At 35.6% G+C, this 23,783-nt stretch overlaps 2 protein-coding genes across 4 annotated transcripts; one reads left to right on the top strand and one right to left on the bottom strand.

Annotated features, from left to right (window-relative positions):
• The first annotated feature begins 11,759 nt into the window (after positions 1-11,759).
• LOC147539250 (F-box/kelch-repeat protein At1g57790-like) lies at positions 11,760-14,725 on the top strand. 3 transcript variants are annotated; one of them, XR_015225639.1, is made up of 4 exons: positions 11,760-11,970; positions 12,575-12,647; positions 12,830-14,137; positions 14,656-14,725. XR_015225639.1 is itself a non-coding variant. In XM_086641825.1 (3 exons), exons 2-3 carry the CDS (start codon positions 12,631-12,633, stop codon positions 14,079-14,081), a joined length of 1,269 nt encoding a protein of 422 aa, XP_086497951.1. In that variant the 5' UTR covers positions 11,795-11,970; positions 12,575-12,630; the 3' UTR covers positions 14,082-14,205. The 3 variants fall into 3 exon arrangements, 1 of the variants encoding a protein (XP_086497951.1); XR_015225640.1 differs by having other exon boundaries at positions 11,806-11,974; positions 12,557-12,647; XM_086641825.1 differs by lacking the exon at positions 14,656-14,725 and having other exon boundaries at positions 11,795-11,970; positions 12,830-14,205.
• A 1,518-nt stretch (positions 14,726-16,243) lies between these two features.
• ACL5 (S-adenosyl-L-methionine-dependent methyltransferases superfamily protein) lies at positions 16,244-20,383 on the bottom strand. The gene is made up of 10 exons (XM_086643309.1): positions 20,072-20,383; positions 19,718-19,784; positions 19,478-19,572; positions 19,273-19,375; positions 18,850-18,938; positions 17,719-17,875; positions 17,506-17,581; positions 17,286-17,344; positions 16,937-17,073; positions 16,244-16,500 (listed from the first exon to the last, which is right to left on the bottom strand). Exons 1-10 carry the CDS (start codon positions 20,233-20,235, stop codon positions 16,422-16,424), a joined length of 1,026 nt encoding a protein of 341 aa, XP_086499435.1. The 5' UTR covers positions 20,236-20,383; the 3' UTR covers positions 16,244-16,421.
• Between the last annotated feature and the right edge of the window lie 3,400 nt (positions 20,384-23,783).

The raw sequence follows: 23,783 nt of genomic DNA, 5'->3' as shown, positions 1-23,783 counted from the left end.
TAAAATTTGTAATTTTTAGCTACTTAGTTGTACTTTGACAATCAAAAGTATAACAACTTTTGCTTATAGTAAAAGTTCTTTTGCTTTAGAAAAAAAAATTTTGGAAGCATATTTGGTAAAAACGTTGCTTATAAGTAAAAAAATCAAAAAGTTAGTTTGGTAATTCAATTTACTTCGATCATTTTATTTTTCTTACACTCCTAGAGATACTTGATTTTAATTGATTTATTTATGATTTCCACGATTACTCTCATATACAAAGTGGTGGTGATATTGGTGGTAGTGGTGGTAGTGGCGGTTCTTTGAAGGTATGGTTATGGGGTTTGGTGGTTGTTGAAGTATGATGGTGGTGGTGGTAGGGGCAATGGTGGCGGTGGTCGTGGTGGAGGTATGGGGATGGTGGTGGTAGAGGAATGATGATAGTGATGGTGGTGGAAGTACGGTGGCAGTGGAAGTATGGTCAGGGGCGCCCCTGACTTTTCGGTGGCCCGAAGTGAGGTCTGAAAATGTGGTCTTTTCTATCAAATTGTAAAACGTATATATGTATTTACATGGAAACAATAAGTACCGCAAAATATTTTCATCATATTTATATAACAAAATAATTTTTTTTGATAATTACAATCACTGAAATTTTGTTCTTCTTAAATTTTTCGATGCAAAGTCACTAATAATCGTCGAATAATCAAGACGTCAACCATATCCTTCTCAATAAATAATATAGCTAACTCGTTTAACCTTTCTTCTAACATAGTAGGTCGAATATAAGACTTAATCAACTTCAACTTAGAAAAACTTCCTTCTGCAGAGGCAACAATAACTGGTATCGTTACCATAATTCTATAAGAAATCCATGTGTTCGGTTAACAACCTTTCATATCTTTCAAAAAATCTAGCACTTCAGTTGGTCTTTTAATCTCATTTGGTAAAAGATGCTTCAACACTTTTAGTTCAGAAAATAAGTCTAGTCCGTCTATGTCATATGACTCATTATGCTTGAAAAAGGTTTCAAGGCAAACACATGAATATCTCAAATCACCATCATCTTGTGAGTTTGACTTTTTTAACTCAAACAAAAAACGAAATATTTATTTGTATTTCTAGTTTGCTCGAATTTGCTCGTAAATGAAGAAAGAGTATGATCTAATATGCATATGTAATACTTAACTTTAAATGCTTCTTCAGGTGACATTGGTGGATCTTTAGACGCATTCTCGTCAAACTGTTTCTTTCTTCGAATAATATATTTTTTCCAAAATGTTGTTTCAACTCCCATTTTAATGGCAATCTCTTTAGCTTCAACCATGCCTTCTTTAAATCTCACTTCTCAATAATCTTCAAGATAACGAATGAGTCCATTCAATTTCTCTAATGCAACATCAATATCTACATATTCAGTTTGAAGTGTTTTGCTAACAGAGTTTACCTCAAACAATATATTATGCCAAATAACCATGCTCAAAATGAATTCAAAAATTTCAAAGTGTTGTTTTAATATATTTTTGGCATCATAAACTGTTTTTGAATCATCACTTGTCTCCACCAATTCTTCCAAAGCTTCTCGTAATTGTGGAGCTTGAAACCTAATGACTTGGTGCCCCTTTTTACTTCACATTTTTTAAATGGATTAAGCTTCTCGTGATCATCACTTGTCTCCACTAGTTTTTGAATCAACACTATCTACTCTACTTTCCCATAAATCAAACAAACTGTTGGGCCCATCGTTCATTTAAAGATCATCAAATTTGGTGGCCCTTTTTACTTAATATTTTTTAAATGCGGCCCTTGTAATTTTCTTAGAGAGTTAGACTTCTTATATATTTCTTACAAAAATTAATGTCTCGGTGGCCCCTAAAAGTCGGTGGCCCGAAGCGACGCTTTGTTCGCTTTGGCTCAGGGCCACCTCTGAGTATGGTGGTCGTGGTGGTGGAAGTATGGAAGTACGATGGTGGTGGTCGAGATAGGGTGGTGATGGTAGAGATATGGTGGTGATGGTAGAGGTATGGTGGTGTAGTGGTGGTGATGGTGGATACGATATGTGGGTGGTGGTGGTGAAGGTACGTGGTGGTGGAGGTACGAAGGTGGTGGAGGTGTATGGTAGTGGTGTTAGGGATGGTGGTGGTGATACGAAGGTGGTGGTTAAAGTGTGGTGGTGGTGGTTGAGGTATGGTGGTGGGGGAAGTGCATTGATTGTTGACTTTAGGATGGAGTTAAAAAAGGAGAAGTTCTATTCATCCCTCTATTTTGATCTCTCCGCCGATGTGATCACGTATAAACTTTTTTTTTTTATGAAGACGATCACGTATAAACTTGAGTGTGGAGCAATTGAAGGAGTTGAAGGAGATGTCCTTCGACCAAGGTGACAATGCGAACAATTTGTCGGATAGGACAATTGATGTGGAAGATCATCAAGTCCGATTGATTTAGGGATCGTAGAGTTGTAGCTAGAGACCAACTACGATCGTCGAATTACGAAGTAATTCGCGGCTAACTTCGATCGGATCCTACAACGGGTTACACATAAGAGTGACAAATTGATCTAGGATATGACTAGTGGGAGTGAGATATAATCATGGGAGTGTCCCATAAACATATCTCATAGGCCTAAAAAGGAATTAGGCAAAGATAGTACAAAAAGGCCAAAAGCAGGGTTTTTGGGCCTAGGCCGATTCGGGCACTTTTAGGGCTCGGATTGGGCTGATTTTTGGAGGGACGTTTCCTTATGTTATGAACATTAAATCTGCCAATTTTGGCTGGGTTTGGACGTCATCTCCTTAGGGAATTGAGAAAATACCAATAGTTGCTATTTTCGACTATTTCCCTAAATCTTATTCTAAAGGGTGTTTTGGGAAACCTAAAAGGAGGTGGATTCTTATTAGGGTTCTATATAAACACTCTTAGGGCAGAGAATAAGGTGTGGAATTTCTCTCTAAGCTTTCTTACTCTACCACATCAAGTAGAGAGGAGAAAGTGAGCTAATTCCCAAGCTATCTTCTAGTCAAGCAAGAAGAAGGTCTTCTTATTATCCAACCACCATTGGTGTGCTAGCTATACAACAAGGTGGGAGATCAAATTGATTGCTCGTGTCCCAAGTAGAGGAGCTACACTTGAAGCTCTTGGTCTTCTTCAATCAATTCAACTAGTTTGAGGGAAAAGCGATTAAGGTAATCCACTATCTCCATTAGATTAATTACTGGTTTTGCATGTGATCCTGGGAATACTAGTGTAGACATTAGATGTCATATTTCCGCTATAAACACTAGTAGAAGGGTATAAAACCCTACAGTGGCGTCAGAGCCTCTTGCTATTAACTAGTTTTTGCTAAGAATCGAACTAGTTCATATTAGATATAATTGATAGTTTGATAAATTGAGTTTATAAAAATATTTTAAAAGTGTTTTAAAACTATTTAAACTCACAATTTGATAATATTGAATGGGATTCAATGAATTTCAAATTAAGAATCAAATTGATGATTAAAAGTGTTTTAAAACTCAATTAGATTGAATTTCGGACTAATCCATGCTTGATTAAGTTGATAGTTATGTTTAAAAGAGTTTTAAACATAAGAAATTGATTGATTTTGAATGGGATTCAAGAATTTTTCAAATAGATTTCAAAATTGTTCTTTGAAAAAGTTTTCAAAAACCTAGACTTTGATCCAAAATTGGTTTGATTAAGAGTTGTTTTCAAGTTTTGGAAACTTTTGAAAAACAAAGATTTTTGGAATTTTAGAAGTGTTCTAAAAAGAAGTGTTTTGAGTTTTGGGAAACTCTCAAAACAAAATTTGGAAATTTTAAAAGTTTCTACAAGTTTTGTAAAAATTTTAGAAGTGTTCTAAAAGATTTCAAAATTTTAAGAAAAGTTTTAAATTTGGAAAATAGCAACTTAGAGTTGCAAAAGAAAAAAAAAAAAAAATTTTTGGAAACTAGGGTTTTGAAAAACCCTAGTGTCCGGCCAGGAAGCTTCCTGGCCGGACCGGGAGCTCCTGGATGCGTCCTCTGGACGCATCCAGAGCAGCTGCTGAGACGCGTCTAGGACGCGACCAGCAGCTGCGACAGAAGCTTCTGGACGCGTCTTGAAGACGCGTCCAGAGCAGCTGTTGGGACGCGTCTTGGAGACGCGACCAGCAGCTGCGGAGGGAGCTTCCTGGACGCGTCTAGGACGCGTCCAGAGCACTCGACCAGACGCGTCTTGGAGACGCGTCTGGGAGGTTCTGGGTGTCTCGGACTAGTCCGAGACACCTAGTGCTGGTCCGGTCCAGCATCAGACACGTCTAGGACGCGTCTGGTACATGGACTAGCGTCCTGGCTCCGGCCAGGACGAGACCAGGCCTTGATAGGCTTCGGCCAGGACATGCCGGCCTATGGGCCGTGCTATGTCCGGACCTTGTCCGAGCCCTTTTCTGGGCTTGGGCCGGGACTTGTCTAGGACTTGTCCCGGGCTTTTTCGAGGCTTTTCGGACCACAAAAAGGAACCATCATTCGAGTGGGAGTTTTTGCCAAAATTTCTTCCGATTCCAACCAAATAATTCCAAAATCAATCCGGGCCATCCAGAAGGCCAAAACGGATTTCTCTTTAAATTGATTTATGAAATCATTAAGAATCGAACCAATGTTTTTCCGAAATTGACCCGGGCTTTCAAAACCCGAAACGGAGTTTTTCTTAAAGATGATTTTAGAAATCATAAAAGATAAAACCGGAACGCACCACTAGTTGAATTCTTCGAATTTAGACTTAAGGTCCGTAATGTGACATGTGATGTCAACAAAAGTATCTCCCAAGATAATCATGCATATATAATTCTTAGCCTTGATATATTATATGATTGCATGTGATGTGAATGCGGGAAACTAGTATGGCCATAGATTTATATCTTTATTCTTGTTTTAAGCACGGATGGGTGCATGCTTTGTAATTAATTTTAATTTCAAGTTTATACGATCTGCGAATCGTTAGAGTCTTGTAATTAGAGTTTAGGGTCAATGAGTCCATTGAAGAAAACTCAAGGATGGAATCCAAAGGCGAGTGGGAGAAATCAATGGAGGTTCAAGGATGGAGATCTAGACGAACCAAAAGGCGAAACAAGAAGAAAACCAAAGGAGATTAGATCTTCTAGGTTAGGGGCCATACTAGGATCCATGTCTGCTTGATTTACTTTCTCGCGCGCATTTACTTACTTATTTACGCTTTATGTCGTGGATGTTAGTTAGGCTAAATAGTTCACTATAACAAACGCCAGACTAGCGTAAAAGTCCCCAAAAGTAATCTTGAGTAATCGCCTATCCAGATTAAGACACTCGTTGCGCCCTTGTTCGAGGAAGGTGGGTCGGCCTTCGCAGAGTACCTCCTCTACCTTGGGACAATGCGGGTAGGTCTATAGAAGAGGCCTACACGTCTAAATGGTTCTACTCAACGAGATCAGCAAGAGAGTCTTGGATACTCGAGGCAAAAGGATAGATTAGTCATTCATTAATGAAATCTATCAACCAAGAGTCATAAGGTATGATCAGTGAAGTAGTTCACTCACCCGGAACGACGGAGTCAAAGGGTAGGGCCTTCGTCCGCTTTACTCCGAAGAACTGGGGTCTTGGAATCACTTATTCAATCGGGGACGATTTTTATTGAATAATGTGGGAAAACTAAGTTTTTCAAAATGATAACGAGTTTAAAACTTTGCCATTTCTTTATGTAGTTTTAAGATGACACAAACGATTTCAACATTGAATCACACCTAAGGGAGGTGTTGATCCACTTCCTAGAATGGAAGAATGAATCCGAGAATAATTCTCAGATTCAAAAGGAAGGTCACTAGAATACCCAATCCCAATGTTGACTCATACAAGAGAAGGTCAAAAGCCATTTGCAAGCAATCGTATAACATTCTCTTTGGAAGAATAATGAATGCTAGCATAACCATTAAGACAAACTGAGGAAGAATTTCCCACAGAAGTCATAAATGGAGAGGTACGAGACCTCCAAGGCAATCTGAAAGTCATCCTAACGGAAGACAACAGAATACATCTATCACCCAATTCAATATTGATTGAACAAAGATAGATAAGACCTTAGATGAGTCACTCAGGTTGTTACAAACAAACTGAGCAGAACATACGGGAATATCCAGTCTAAGAAAGGTTCTTGAGATTTGGTACAAAGAATCTAAGAAACAGATTCAAAAGGGCAAAAGGATCAGTCAAGTGAGACAAACATTTGATCAAAGAAAAGCAGCTACCGAGTACATGGTCAAGAGTATTTCTCATTACTGTGAATGTTTCTGAACAATGGCTAGACCATTTAAAAGGAAACTACCTTTAGCACTTGGAGGACAAAAGGAATGGAATTATGAATTCCGGTTCCGTATCCTTGCTAACAAAGTTAAAAACAAGTATCGTAAAATTCCTTCATCAGGTATTTAAGACCAGATGAGCGGCTCAGTGGGAGCTTAAGGGAATTACATACTTGACTAAAAGAAGTAAAGATCCAAGAGGGAGCAGAAGCAGTGATGCTAGGGATGCTGAAAGGGATCGAAGTCTTCTTTTAGACACTGATCTAGCTTAGAACTTAATAGTGATTATTTTGTTCTTCTAGAAACGTCTGATGTTTTAAACCAGTGATAAAATTAACTGAAGGTTAACATTGATAATGGCTAAAATCAAGAGATTCAAACTCATTAAACTTCAGCATTGTAAATTGGGTCTTAAGGACTAATTGACAAAGTCACCCTTTTCAAAAGGCATAAAGACTAGTAATCTATTAGGACTCATACGGTGTTATGCAGACCTATAAGTTTACTTGCAGAAGCTAACGAGAGAAACTTCAAATACGTACTCTGACAACTTCATGAAGTATGGAAACGTACAAATCATAAAGTATAAGTCAGAATGTTTGAAAGGTTCAAACAAAGTACAAACCGAAGTAAAGAATCACTTTGACAAGATAGTGAAAACTTGAGTCAAACACTTGATAACCATCAAAGGAGTTGAGAAACAGTTTCCCAACTCTGCTCCATGGAACACATCCGACGGATGGTGGATTCAGTGGGAGCAATCGAACATTGCTATGCATAATTCGATCAAAGATGGGTTTAAGCCAGTCTTCCGAATATTTTGGGACATATTCTATAAACGATTGTTTTCACACTTACCAAAATTCCGTCTAAAGCTAAATTTGTAAAAGCATTACAAAACTAGCTAATATCTGACGCAATTTCTTTTTTAAAAGAAATTTGGGCTTCTTCCATAACCAATCAAGAGAACAAAGTGTTTGTTGCTCATGATAGTATTCTTCTAATAATTAGCACACCTAGTAGTCTGGGAGAAAACACTAATTATTACAAGAATAAGTGGGAGAAAAGTACAAGTCGATTTAATTCGATCATGAGAAAAATCATGGAGGGTCATGAAGAACAATCATGAAACTTGTACAAGTCGATTAAATTCGACCAAGAGCAACAAACTGCGACTCCTTGGAAAAGGAAAGGTTAAAGATATAATCTTACAAACCCACCGCACAAAAGCGAATGTCATTCGCCGGAGAACTCTCAAAACAAGTGAAAGTGTCTCTAAAGGAATATCTCAAAGTAGTTGAGAAAATTCCAAATTGTTGTTCAAAAGCCCTAAAAGGTCAAATCTCAAAGACACAGAAAATAAAGGTTTTTTCTGAAGAGATAAAAGACCTGCGCAGAAACGGAAACTGACTCTAGATTTTGGCTAGAAGCCAAAATCATCGTGGAATCCATATCTCGTCAAGACATGAAGCTTGATAATTTAAGTCAACAGAAGACCTAAATTGGTTTTCCAAAATAGAAAACTGAGAAGGATGGAAACATTCATGTTTCCCGAAACGAGACAAGAAGAATAAAGATTCTTCCAATCAAGTTATGTCCACAAGCATGCTTAAGAAATCTATCGACGGATTAAAAGCACGCAAGAGTTAGAATCTTCGATTCAAAAGGCAATCAAAGAAGTTTGATTCCTGAGGAATGAAGAAAATCTTGAATCACGAAATTTCAAGAAGGTAAGTGGGAGTAAACAAACCTTCCGGGTCCGTATGCAGAGTACATACAAAAGATTGAGTACGACATAAGGTGTTGTATAACAGTAACGAACTGACTCAATAAAGGACCACACACAAAAGGATAAAATGCCATTTTGGGCATCTAAAGATCTATAAGCATAGATCAAAAGGATGATAGGATTAGAGAGACTCAGTACGCTGAGATGCTTGAGATCCGAAACAGAAAATCTAAGACTCGGAAAGTCTAAAAGAATTTCGACCCAAAAACTCATGACAGAGGGCGTTGCAAAAATCGGAGTCTGAAAAGACACCGATGAGCTAGCACGCATGAGAGAGACATTTATGTTCGAAAACATAAAGTCAATCATGTTGGACATGATTAGCATTTAAACATCCGAATTCGGATTGGAAAACCGAAACACTACTTAGTACATCCTAGAAGGCTAAAGGATGAAGTAGTACAAAATTGAACATGTCATCGTAGCAAACTTTCAGACATGGAAGGAAAGTAGGCTAAAAGTGTTTAAGCCGGGAACTGTTGCAAATACTACATAAAGAATTAAAAGCCTTAACTCTAGTAAAAGTTACTAGATATTATCAAGGTTGAAGTTAGCAATCTTCAAATTAATTGATAATAAGCAAAGTTTAAAACCGACTACCACGGTAGTCAAACTGAACTGTCACCTAAGACATAGTATGAGATTCATACACAGTCTAAGGCATGAGGTATAATTTTAAACCTCGACAAGTAAAATTGAGTGGGTAAAAAGAGTTTTACGGAAGAGGCTCAGATTTACAACTCTCGTTATCAGAAATAATAGAGTTATTTCACAAGTCGTCTAAATTTGGTTTAGTATTTAAACGACAGTCCATTGATGATAAAACATTCCGAATAGGTTTGTCAGATACGTGATCTGATGAATGAAACCCTATTAAGTGAACTTGGAATATTTATTATCAAATCCCTGGTCCAGGTCATTGCATGGACAACGATGACTCACGAAGACTAGCACGGGAGTCGATGGGATAGCGCAGTTTCATGGGCTATAGGAATAGTATATTCTATTCGACTACGTGGGTGTGTAAAAGGTTTATACACTGGATAACCCTCAAATGAGAAGTACATCACTCGTGATGAACGTCAATACTTCTCATAAAGACAATTGGAGAGATTCCTCAAAACATGAGTGCTCCACTCATCTTATGTAAGGAATGCCCGACTTTGGTTCCGTTAAACGCCGCGCCGTAAAAGGAGGTTATAAAGGCGGACACTGGGAAGGACAGGATAGACATGAAGTTAAGTGGGAGCGCAAGAATGGATTGTGTCACCCTAATCACATTAGGTACAAAGTGTCTCAAGGCCACTTGATGAGTAGCAACTGAAAATGCGTGGCCGCGCTCAAACGGATTAAAAGTTAATCGTTTGTCTTTTACAGTTGTACTCGGATATCAAGAAAGTCTGAATGACGTGACGTATCAGATGGGATACTAAATTGACACGGGAATCGAGGCATTGCACTTGTTCTAAGTCCAAGTGGGAGTCTGAAGGAGTTGAAGGAGATGTCCTTCGACCAAGGTGACAATGCGAACAATTTGTCGGATAGGACAATTGATGTGGAAGATCATCAAGTCCGATTGATTTAGGGATCGTAGAGTTGTAGCTAGAGACCAACTACGATCGTCGAATTACGAAGTAATTCGCGGCTAACTTCGATCGGATCCTACAACGGGTTACACATAAGAGTGACAAATTGATCTAGGATATGACTAGTGGGAGTGAGATATAATCATGGGAGTGTCCCATAAACATATCTCATAGGCCTAAAAAGGAATTAGGCAAAGATAGTACAAAAAGGCCAAAAGCAGGGTTTTTGGGCCTAGGCCGATTCGGGCACTTTTAGGGCTCGGATTGGGCTGATTTTTGGAGGGACGTTTCCTTATGTTATGAACATTAAATCTGCCAATTTTGGCTGGGTTTGGACGTCATCTCCTTAGGGAATTGAGAAAATACCAATAGTTGCTATTTTCGACTATTTCCCTAAATCTTATTCTAAAGGGTGTTTTGGGAAACCTAAAAGGAGGTGGATTCTTATTAGGGTTCTATATAAACACTCTTAGGGCAGAGAATAAGGTGTGGAATTTCTCTCTAAGCTTTCTTACTCTACCACATCAAGTAGAGAGGAGAAAGTGAGCTAATTCCCAAGCTATCTTCTAGTCAAGCAAGAAGAAGGTCTTCTTATTATCCAACCACCATTGGTGTGCTAGCTATACAACAAGGTGGGAGATCAAATTGATTGCTCGTGTCCCAAGTAGAGGAGCTACACTTGAAGCTCTTGGTCTTCTTCAATCAATTCAACTAGTTTGAGGGAAAAGCGATTAAGGTAATCCACTATCTCCATTAGATTAATTACTGGTTTTGCATGTGATCCTGGGAATACTAGTGTAGACATTAGATGTCATATTTCCGCTATAAACACTAGTAGAAGGGTATAAAACCCTACAGCAATTGGTGAGAGAATTGTGAAAATATATAGTCTAGTGATATGTCGTCGTCACATAGACTAGGGGATGTGAATATAACTTTTGTTAAAGAAGAAACAGGTGGCCAATACGCGGACAACTGTTTTTCTTATATGGACAACTATTTTCAGGCCCGATGCGAGTCAACTATGCTTGACTTAGTTGACTTTGATTTAATAAGGGGACAACTCCATAAAGTCTTAAATACTAATAATTAGTAACATGTGGACTACTAACAAAAATAATAGTTAAAGATTGAAAACCTAAACTGTCTTCTTCTTCATCTTCTTCCTTCTTCTTAGTCTTATTCTTCTTTCTTCACTTCTACTAAAAGTAAACTGTAGTTTCTACCCTTTTTTTTATCAAACCCTAGATGGATGAAGAAGACAAAATCTCTTCTTAGTCTTATTCTTCTTTCTTCACTTCTACTAAAAGTAAACTGTAGTTTCTACCATTTTTTTTATCAAACCCTAGATTGATGAAGAAGACAAAATCCCTCAATCTGCACCTGAAGAAGTTTTTCCGGACGTTTCTATAATAGGCATTAATGACATTGATGAGGTAACACAGAACATAACTTGCGACGAAAATCTGGCAAAATCGGACAATTTTCCAGATTTTCGTAGCAACTTAGCTTCTGTTATGCCTTATTTTCGCAGAAAACCGACGAAAATATTGTATAACAGAAGCTAAGTTGCGACGAAAATCTGACAAGTTTTCTGATTATGCCAGATTTTCGTCGCAAGTGATGTTCTGTTATGCCATATTTTTGCACAACTCGAATTACCAGATTCATCTTCCTCTTCACCATCGTTTTCCACATTTTCTCTGATTTTCTCTGCCATCAGTACCATCTTCTTCTTCATGGTTGGTTTTAGAGTTTTAGGGTTCTAATCTTTCTCTTTGGGAAGATTCTACAACAACTCCCTTGCCTTTGTTTGATGCCATAACCACCAATGCTTCTCCAAGGAATTTCTCTCTCTACAAATTTGGGTGATGATGAAGAACAAGTAATAGAAGAGATGAAGACTAAACTAACCTACGGTTTATGGAGAAAGAGGGAGGTCATCAAATAATACATCTGATTCTAAGAGGACTTGAGTGAAAATAATAGAGAGTTGTCCCCTTAAAAACTGATGTCCATATAAAAATTTAATTTTTCTACGTTGTCCACATAAGATAGTTGTCATATAAGAAAAACGGTTGTCCGCGTATTGGTCACCACAAAACAAAGTAACAAAAGGAAGCTTGTGGCACATTAAGCCCGAAAAGGAAATACCTAATATTCTTTTTTATAGGAGAGAGAGGGTTTCCACAGGAGTTAAGAAAGAGAAATCGAGAGAGGAGGAAAGAACCGGAGCAAGCTTGAAATTCTGGGAAACAACACAAATTGATTTCTTCATCTCTTACACTTCTATAACCAAACTTAAGGTTTGTAACTTTCTTTTACTTAAAATCTTATTTTCATTGATTCAAATCATAGTTTTAAGTTGTTCTTTGTTTTAAGGTTTTGGCTGTATTAGTTTGATGAAGATCTTCTTACTTTTTACCAAGAAATCCAATTTCATAAAATCTAGTTTTCATTGGTCCAAATCAAAGCATAGTTACTCACCATTGAAGCAGTGAATAAAAAATTGTGCTTCAGTTTCAACAAAAAAAAAAATTTGTGCTTCAAGTTTGATCTACGAATTTTATCAATATCTTATGAGTTTCTATTAGCCTTAATGAGGGTTTGGGTAGCTCTAATTTCTAATACTTGTTTACTTGCTGCAATTGATTTGTGGATGTTTATAGTCTGATCTTTAATGTGGGTTGATGTCAATGAAAATCTTACTTTGAATTTGCTTATTCTTATGTTTTGGGTAAAAGTTTGATTTTGAAGTAACTTTTTGTCACAATTTCTTTTACTAACTTTAAGTAAGGGGTCTTCCACCCGGACCTAAAGTCCTCGGTTCCGCCCATGGTTGTATATATTACAGTCAATATAAACCATTTATGTTGTTCAAATCTGACCTAGAATGCAAAACAATTTCAGTTTCTTTACGGTGCTCCAATCTAGCAACACCTTCGCTTACAACGGATTGGATTTCAATGCCTACAAATTTCAGGTAACTTAACTACTTGTATACCTTTACGCAGTGGGTAACTTCCATTTGAAAAGACAAGCGTCGACTTTTTGTTTGAATTAAACTAATATGTGATGTTGTAGGTTGCTCTTGAAGCTCTTATTTGCACAAAAAGAAAAAAAATATTTGTGTGTATATTTTTAATAATCTCTTTAATTTTGTAGAGTTGCAAGGCGGAGAAGAAAAAAAAAGACATCATGTAACACCAAGGATGATAATGAAGTAACAAATAGAAATTATGATATCTGCAAGAAAAGCAATGGAGGAGAGTTAGAAAAAACAGGAGTTTGGGCTACTCTTAATGAGAACGTCATTGGCATAATTGGTAGTCATCTCCATTCAGTAGATTATTTACATTTCCGTGCAGCCTGTAGAGATAATCGATCGGCCAACCCTGTAGCGAACTGGAAAACGTCTATTACAGAGACTCCCAATGGCACTTTAGCTCCATGGCTGGTTTTCTCTAAAAAAAAAGACGCCATCTATTCTTTTATAGATCCAATGCATAATAATGATAGATTCCTCATGAACCTTTCTGAGTTTCTAGTAGATTCTACGATACTTTACTCAAAAGGTAGTTGGTTATTAATGTCGAGAGGAGAGATCTCCACATTCTTCTTCAATCCTTTCACAAGGGAGATTATCAAACTTCCAGACTTCCCTAATGATATACACAGTTTTTTTATTCATGGAATCTCATTCTCATCCGTGCCTACTGCTCCTGATTGTGAAGTTTTTGCCCTAAATGGAAATGAATGGGGTAGTGTTTACCGCTTCTTCCTTTCACGACCTTATGGTGATTTTTGGGGCCTAGAAATATTATTTAGTAGCAGCTGGCCTTCCAACAGGAAGGCCATGGACGTCTCCGCTTTGTGTAGTAATCCGGTTTTCTACAATGGAAAGTTCTACTGCCTAGATCGTTACGGGACTCTAGGAGTTTTTTCTCGAACAGAATATAAATGGAAAGTTCTTGGCAAACTCCAAAATCCATGTAACTCTATTTATCAGTGTTACTTGGTGGAATGTGAACAACAACTCCTATCGGTGTTTGTTGGTGACAATGGAGAATGGGTTCGAGTTTTCAGATTAGATTTGAAAAAAGAAGTCTGGGTTGAAATTAAAAGTTTACAGAAGAACATGGTGTTGATCAGCAATACCTCATGTGTGTCAATAATAGCTCCGAGTACTCACATGGAGAACAAAATATACTTTCCTAGATTTAGCGACGAAAAGATTATGTTTTACTCTCTTGACACAGGTAAATATCACTTCGTCGGGGGTCAACATTCTGCTCAGGATTTCTGCAACACTGAGGTAGAATTGTCCTGTAGTTGGGTTCAACCTAACTGGTCTACGGCCCCATTGCAAGAGCTGACTTGGTTGAATGCTGAAGTTAGAAGAGCTGTAGTTGATTAGTCTTGCTAATTTTTTATTTATATTTCTCATTTCTTTTTGGATTTATATTTACTAGGGTATATCCCCTAGGATACTTGTATCAATAAAATGTTACGAAATTTATTGTTATATTTTATTGAGAGGGAGAGATTCTAATTAGTTATTATTTCTTGTATTACTTTTCTCCTAAATTAGTTACTATTCTATTGGGAGAGAGAGAGATTTCAATTTCTTTTTTTAACCCTTGAAATTTATTTTTTTTCTTATTTCTTAAATTAGTTATTTTAATTTCTATGAAGGAAACGATTATTGTTTTTTAAATAGGTAACTTTATTTCTACGAAGGACTATATTTTAAATTATGAAGGGCTTCTAAACAATATCATTTCTTTTTTTAACCCTTGAAATTTATTTTGTTTCTTTATTTCTTAAATTAGTTATTTTAATTTCTAAGAATGAAACGATGATTGTTTTTAAATAGGTAACTTTATTTCTACGAAGGACTATATTTTAAATTAAGGGCTTCTAAACAATATCCTTTATTAAAAAAGGATGTTTGTCCCGGTCATCGTTTTCCCTTCTGTTTTATATAATAGATATTCGCATAAATTTATTGATAAATTGGTGGTTGATCTTTCTTTATATCTTATTTTATTATTCCTTTTTCGTACTTAGACTTAATTTTGGTTATAGACTCTGTACATGGATCTTTAATCGTACTTGTGTTTGCTTGCGTTGTCTAAACCAACCTAGTCTTCACTATATCTTGCGAAGTCTATATCGTGTTGGCCACTTTGAGTAGCAATTTAGGAACAAATGTACGAAACTATGTAATATTTGATTTCACCAATCAATTCCAACTCCATCTATGAACGTTTATTGTCTTCAAAGACCTTTCTATCTTCCAACAAAATCAAGATAGTAGCTTGAATTTTGAACCTAAAAGGACTTTTATTTTACCAGGTCAGTGTGCATTGAGCCTGGTCAGGGGAACTGACTGACTGATTCGGTACAACGCACCGACTTTGGTTAAAGAAGTTTTATTTTGTCAAACTATTTTTGTTGACTATGTTTACAGCTCATGGACCATCGATCTTTGCATTGATCACTGATTTGCAAATACCGACTTAGAAGAGCGGAAATAATCGTGATTCTCCACCCAGAGTGCCTAATCATTCGGACGAACTTTATCCATTTCTATGTATTGTACGCCAACTCAATAAAATGTAATACTACTCGCAATCATTTCTCCACGAGACACTGATCGTGTCGAAAACTAACGAAATCAAACTTCAAATCAGTCTCTACGACTCTGAAGCATACTTTCTAGGTCTCCGCACTTCGTCGACCTAGAGAGTAGGGGACAAATTATTGAGGCCAAAATACGGTATTGAGAGTGCCAATAAAAAATCTACATCGATAACCTACATCAATGCACTTGCTCATAAACCAAACCCACAAATTAGATAACAAATGGGCTTGGCCAATTCGTCTTCGGGAACCCAAGGTGACGATAAAATGCCCGTATATTGGACGAGGAAGTCATCACTAGACAAGGAGCTCAACACTTGATAAAGAGATTAGTCTTTATCTATTAAGCGGGAAGATATGATTTAGCGCTATCCATGTTCAAGATGATTTTTTTTGTTGAATATATTTTCAAGATGATTTGAATTTGTTTTACTGATATATGAGTTAAATACATTTGAGGTTGTGATCTAAAGGTCAGTCTTTTTGACAAAACAGACTGAGGTAACTTCTTCATTTTCTTGACTACACTTAGCCATTATTCGTAAACCTTGTTTTTGAATAACTTACTCGAAACGAGAGTTCGAATATTTGCATGCATAAAAATTTGTGAATATATGAAAAAGAACAACCCCGATACTATGTCCGACCACTCTCTTGGGTGAATCCCGGTCAGGTGAGGTGGTCGGGCCAGATTTAGAGAGAGGAAGTTTTTCCACTTTCTTTATCAAAATCTGGCCTGGCCACCTTACCCGGGAGAGCGGTCGGGCATAACATCCTTTTCCGAAAAAGAATCTCCAATTGGTGTTTAATAGCATCCCAATGGGAGTGACTAAAAATCCAATTATATATGCCATGCCACATAGATTATTTTTTGTAAAATAGTGCCACATAGTCTGCCTACCTAAATACTATAAAAAGCTTTGTAAGAATGAGTTGAAAAAGAAACATAAAAACTTTGTCTAATTTATTTGTATCTGCAAGAGTATGAACTAAGAAACATAAATCAAGAAGCTAAGAAGTAAAATATTTTGATCCCCCAATTCTCTATTTGTAATAAACCTTGCAAATAGTCTTTCATAGAACAACCACAAGTACTTTATCACCAATCCCCTCAAGCTTTATAAGCTTTTCCATGGCCATGGATGAATCTTGCATTTTCCTCTGTGTAAACATGAGTTTCATTTTGCAACCTGCAACATAAAAATTATTGAAACATCTTAATGAGTGATTTATAAGCACGTTAAACAAAAGAACGTACGGAATTTCTGACTCACAGTGCACAAAGTCCTTACAATTTTTCGTCTCAAGCTATTTAGGTTTCATAAAAGTCTAAACGGTCGAGTTTGTCGATAATAAGGGGAATAGAGTGAGATGGGGATTTATAACTCTCGACCACAGTCTAGCAATGACTTAAGACCGAGTTGTCTCTCGGCTACCCAACTATTTATAGTTGGTATGTCAACCTCAGTATACCAAAAATGAACCCATAACAGTAATTCAGACAGGTCCAACATCACGAGTCAGATAAAAACAAGGCTTTAGAAATCTTACTAGAGTCAGTCAAATTTTTACAAATAACAAACACTATCCACTTCTATAGAAAAATATGAAGGGATGAGAACTTACGCAAGAGATACTGTCTTATTCATGGTGGTAGCAGAGACGAGGGATGCGCCATCCAAATAGAGTAATTCCCCTTTAATTCTTTCTTCGATCCTACCATCTATTAGTTCCGCATCAAGCACAAGTGGTTCGTCGGATGCCTAAAATATGTGCATTGTGAGTACATATATTAAACCTTGATTAATATAAACCAATCAAAATACATTTATTATATTAAACACTAGCTATCTCCAAGAGGTAGAACAAGTAATATCAATCACTTCACCAAAATATACATCTTGCAACAACAATTCCATGTAATCGACAACCCTTTTAGTCAAAAACTGTTATTATATGAGTAAAATGTTCTTACCATAACCCATCCCCATGTATCAGCAAAAGATGGGACATGAGCAGTATACGCGACCACATCTGCAAAACCATATGTATTGAGACTAATCAAATACCCGTTTTATCAATCGTTTTCGAAATTCACATTTCTTTCCTAAACCCTTGATAATATTTTAATTTTCTTACAATAATACCTATTGAAGGCTCACAAATCATACGAGAAGATCGATAGGTTAACTTACACTTAAACACATGCCTCAAGGTGTTGTATATGGAAGAGAAAACCTCTTTGTGGGTTAGAACTCCTGCTGGACCGGCCTGAAAATCAATCAGTAAAAAAACATAGTCAGTACATGTACATCTATCTACAGAGGAAAACAAAATTCGAATCTTGTCGTAGAAATAACTAGTCAGAGAGGAATGAAATAAAAGTATTTAAGGAATAGATAGAAGACCTGAGTGACAAAGATGCCATTAAGGTTAAGCTTGGGCTTGACAATTTGGTCATAGAAGGATTTTGTATAGAGCTGGTAGCAAGGTCCTCCTTCAACTGGGTCAGCTAAGTCACCCACTATCAAGTCAAACTTCTCTTCCCTGTTCTCCAATTCAACCCTTCACTCAATCAAGTACATTTCCAATTAGATTAATTTCTAATCAATAACCAAACATATCATATACTAGTTTTCACTTGAATTAAGCTTGGTATTGGTATTGAAACTCGACTAATTGACAAGACCTAAGGAGATCACTAGTAAATAATATCGGCAACTTGAGTTCAAAATATTATTTTTCAAGAAGTTAGTTAAGCTGACTATCATTTCAAAATTAACACTAACGTGTTTTCGACCTGGTAAAGAAATTTCAGCCTTGCGATTGATCGTGATTTTGGTCTTAGTAAAATTAGGAGCTCTTTCCACATATATATATACCTACTAGATGAGGTGTTGTTATGAACTATCATTATTGAAATCTCACAAACATCACAATTATCCTCTATATGTTCAATACAACATATGAAGTGGTCATCCTATCTTAAAATGTACACTAAATTGAATCACTTTAGGAAGTGGAGCCCCAACTACAATGTGAGTGCTTTGTGCCATTTAGACACCCAATTTCACATTTCACGCCCAAAAAGACACTAATTATATTAATTAGGCACAATTTATCAAGGCCTAATGACATTTTAATCATTACATGATATACATAAAGCTAGGTTACCACGGAGAAATAAGAAAATGTCGGCTATAACAGGAACAAAACAAATTTAGTAACTATATCGGACAAGACGGTGTAAATAATATTCATTAATTAAATATGTAAATCAATCATGAGCTCAGATACCGGTCACCGTTACCTATTGTTATTAATGTCGGACTACACGACACAATTTGGGCCGAGACAATATAGATTAAATTTCTTTGTTGTTTTCTATTTCTGAATGAGAATATATTCTTTAATTTACTTGCCTTAATTTGAAAATAGTGAAGATTCTTCCTAACTTTAAACAAATCTCAACCGTTAATCTTAGTTTATGGAAAATTAATGAAAAAATTAAATAAATCTCAGCCGTTGATTTTACTTACTTAGCATCGTTAATAACAAGATCGAGCTTCTTATCACAAAACGCTTCCCAGTTCATCGTCAGATACTTACGGCAAAACTCAACCACCTCCTGCCAAATTAAAACTTGTCATGACAAAATTACCCTTACAACAAACCAAAAGATACAACCCTAATCCTAAGGGTATTTTCGTCTTTTGAATTTGACCACTTTTTAAACAAAAACAGAAGAAATCAGACTGGGACCCACATCTTTTCGTCTCATTTAGGATGATTTGGAAAAGAAAGAATCTTACAGGTCAGATTTGACACGTGGCGAACAACAAGAAAGGGTAGGTTCCACTGATAAAGAATCTTTTCAATCGGACGGTTATGAATGAGTGAGGGTTGTTTTTAGAGGGGGGAGTGGGACCTAGTTAGGGTTTTGGGGGTTTCAGGTTCTTTACCTGATCGATGTCACACATGACAACTTTCTCTATATTTTTGTGCCTCAGAATTTCTCTGGCTGCTGAACCTTCTCCTCCTCCCATGATGAACACACTTCTTGGACTGAAAAATATTTATAAAAAGGAAATTTATTAAAAAAGAATAAAAATAAAAAAAAATCAATAAACAGATTATAGATGAGTATATATTAGATTTTTCATTTACTTGGGGTGTTGAAGGAGAGGAGGGTGAATCAAGCATTCATGATAAATGAACTCGTCATTTTCAGCACTCTGCATCTTCCCATCAATCACCAAAATCTGTTTCAATATAAATATATCAGATCAAGTTCGCAAAATAAAAGAAGAGACACAAAAAAAAAGATCATGCAGAAAGTTGATCTAGTGAACCCGATAAATAAATTTAGATTCAAGATTAATAAATACAAGATTATACAAAACCAACCTTTCCAAAATGTTTTGTATCCAATAGGGCTATATCTTGGTACTTGCTAGTTCCTTTGTGCAAAGTACTGTGGCCAAATAAATCAATAAAATTGTTAGTCCTAATCATTAAAACAACTTTTTGTAAAGAAAGAAAGAAGACCCATTTCAATATCATATTTCAAAGATCTAAAAAAATAGAATTATATATGTCATAGTTAAGTTTAGATTAAGATTAAATAATAATATCTGATATTAACGCATTTAGTTGGATGGTAATATGCGTCTGTGAACTGGGCAGAACAGAGTTCAAATCTTGTTGTATAAAAAAAAGAACACAATCTGCATGGTAGATAAAAGGATCTTAAATAATAACCTGTTGAGAGCAAAAGACCATTTGAGATAATCATCAATCTCTTCTTCATACCAATTACAAGATTCATCTTGAATTTCATTATTTTGATCATCAACCTTAACACCACCATTAGAGACTACTTGATTATTGTTATTGGGAGGGAGGATTTCAATAGCTTCACCCATTGTTGTAAGAAACAAAAGAAAGCTAGTAAGAGAGAGAAAGAGAGAGAGATGGGGACGGAGAAAACTAGAGAGAGAAAGAGAGTGAGTGAGGGGGTGAGACAAGAAATGGTGTATTTATAGGTGTGAGGTGATGAGACTTGTGGTGGGTGTGGGTGGAATTAATAAAAATGTAAAAGTTGAAATGGATTTTGGATGAGAGGGAAAAAAGTGCCTAACTTTAGGGTATGGTAAGGCGTGTTTGGTTGTGGGGACAATTGATTAACACGCGGGGTACTAGTGTGACTCGTGGTGGTATTGTACATATAAATGAGGCAAGTGAATATTAAGCATAATAATCTTGGATTATATTTTTCATAGCCGAGATGGTTAGAAACGGACTAATTATCGAGTTAATAAATGGCAAAGATCAGATACTTACTGTGAATTTTTGTCAAAAAGGTTAATGAAAATTCGAATGATTTGCAAACCAGATTGCGCGAGCATTAACTAGTTAATGAAAAGATTGTATCATTTTTGTTAAGAACGTAAAAAGGATTAATGTGATGGCGAATGAAAAATCCAATGTTCTCGGTCGAGATGATTGGAATATTGACTAGTCAATCATAACGTTAGGGAACACAAAAAAGCCAAGTAACCGTTAGGCAGAAATCGAATGTAGTTTGTCGGAATTTGTGCTTCCGATGATTTTGATCAATTGGATCTCCATATTCACGCAACCTACATTACTCACTAATCTAATAAAGTAAATTTAAATATTTAGACTTTTTTCAAACGATTGAATAATTAATGAGAAGATCTTATAATCTCATTCAAGATTGTGAGAAATCCCAATGCAAAACTCACAAAAATCTCTATTCATCCTATGTGTCAAGTTCTAATTGAGATTCTCACTCCTAAGAGCATCTCCAATGCAACACTTAGAGCATCTCCAATGCAAAACTCAAAAAAATCTCTATTCGTCCTATTTGTCGAGTTCCAATTGAGATTCTCACTCATAGGTGTCGAAAATAGAGATCCTCAATTCTTGTATGTCTCCAATGCAATACTCTAAACTCTTTTATTTTACTTACGTGTTATGGTTATTTTCGTAATAAAGTAATTAGTTATTTTGGAAATATACGAAGACTTGATTTCTATTGGTTGAAATTTAAATATTGATGAGTTGGACAATTAGAGATATCTCAAGAGGACACTCTATTTTCAGAGTGTCCTCTTGAGATATCTCTATTCCACTCTCGACACATCATCTTTGAGATCTTAGTTGAGTTTTGCATTGGAGATGATTTTTTAAGAAAAACTCAGAAAATCCTATGTGGCACTCCGAATTTCTAAGATTGAGTTTTGCATTGGAGATGCTCTTAATCTTAGAAACTCCGAGTGCCACTTAGGATTTTTAGAGTTTTTTCTTAAAAACCATCTCCAATGCAACACTCTATTTGGATCTCTAAGATGACGTGTCGAGGGTGGAATAGAGATATCTCAAGAGGACACTCTATTTCTAGAGTGTCATCTTGAGATATCTCTAATTGTCCACCTCATCAATATTTGATTTTCAACCAATAGAAATCGAGTCTTCTATATTTTCTAAAATAACTAATTATTTATTTACAAAAATAACTATGACACATAAATAGATAAGATAAGTTTCGAGTTTTGCATTGGAGACACAAAAAATTTGAGGATCTCTATTGACGCCACCTAGGAGTGAGAATCTCAATTGGAACTTGACACATAGGATGAATAGAGATTTTTTTGAGTTTTGCATTGGAGATGCTCTAAGTGGCCTTAATAGAGATACTCAATTTTTTTTTTTGTCTCCAATGCAAAACTCTGAACTTATCTTATTTACTTATGTGGCATAGTTATTTTTGTCAATAAATAATTAGTTATTTTAGAAAATATATAAGACTCGATTTCTATTGGTTGAAAATCAAATATTGATGAGTTGGAAAATTAGAGATATCTCAAGAGGACACTCTAGAAATAGAGTGTCCTCTTGAGATATCTCTATTCCACCATCGACACGTTATCTTAGAGATCCAAATAGGGTGTTGCATTGGAGGGGAGTTTTAAAAAAAAAACTCTAAAAATCCTAAGTGGCACTCAGAATTTCTAAGATTGAGTACTGTTGCATTGTAGATGCTCTAAATAAGTGTGCAAGCAAGAAATTTAGTGAGCCATAAATGATTTCCACTTTGAGTAAGAAAAATTAGAATCATTTGTAATTATTTTGGCAAATTAAACATTTAATTAAAACTGCAAGGTATTTATGACTTATAACATGTTGTTTGCTTTTATTACATTTTTAAGTTATACTGTATTAATCACTTTAATTAGAAAGTGACTATTTTTAATAATTTGGAAAATGTTTTATATAACAATTATGTTCATATTTTAAAATCTCCATCCTTGTTGCCCTAGAATCCTAGCTTTGTATTTGAAGGATTATTAATACCTCAAAATAACCATAAATTTAGGAGTTTATATAGATATTATATTAGGTTTAAAATGGTATCAAATAAGCACCTAGACAACTTAATAGGAAAAAGATTTTGGTGCCTAAATATCAATTACATATTTGACAAATACCAGAGTGGAAAAGAGAGGTGCCAAGTTGGTTTGTCAATTATGGTGTTTGAAGAAAATGATTTTCATTTAAGGCATTTTTTATGTATTCTCAAAAACATATCGACAAATATTTCTCAAGTATGTAAATTTAATCATAATCCGAATTAAAATTAATTATAAAACTATTTGATTTGAGAGATTAGAAGGTAAAACATTAAGAGGGGCATAACGGCATTCAAGGTCTGAAATACCATACTTTTTTCTTAATTCTTTGTGTTTAAATCAAAATTATATCATTTTTCCCAAAATTTATTAGTCAGACTAATCTTTCTTTTTATAATTAAATAACAGAAATGGAACAATAATAGTGTGATTTTGATGTGAAGTATATATCGATAGTATTGAAGAGTAAAAATAGTAAATAATCGATAATACATTATAAGAATCTGTTGGTTTTATTTTTTGATTTGCTATTTACTTTCGTTTTTTGTTGAAAGTTTGCTATTATATAGCCATTAGTCAGGGCCGTGCCTGAGAATTTCGGGGCCCTGTGCGAAATTTCATTATAGGCTTTCGAACAACAAAAACGTACAAGCAAAGATCGAACAAAATGCAAGATAATCTACTAGTAGATAGATGAAAACTATCTTTTGATATCATTTTTATAAGATATTGGCGAACGAAAAATATTTTTATTCTATCTTAAATTATACTTATAGCTACATTTAATATAATGAAATTCTAAATTTTCATAAAATGTTGGATTGTAACATATATATATATATATATATATATATATATATATATATTTACATAATGTTGGAATTTTATACAAAATTTAAGATTTCTACAGCTTAAAATCACATGAGATAATATAATAGTTAAGAAAAAACCACAAAAAAGAATGAAAAAAAAACACATGCGCAGGGCGCAAGACTCGAACCTGCATCCCTCGAGTACCAACTAACAAAGCTCACCAC

The sequence above is a fragment of the Eschscholzia californica genome, unplaced genomic scaffold (genome assembly GCF_041429995.1).
Source record: "Eschscholzia californica isolate CP2 unplaced genomic scaffold, dmEscCali1.0.p SCAF_5, whole genome shotgun sequence".
NCBI classification, from domain to species: Eukaryota; Viridiplantae; Streptophyta; class Magnoliopsida; order Ranunculales; family Papaveraceae; genus Eschscholzia; species Eschscholzia californica.
Note: the sequence above shows the minus strand (reverse complement) of the source record. Positions and strands in the feature narration are given on the sequence as shown.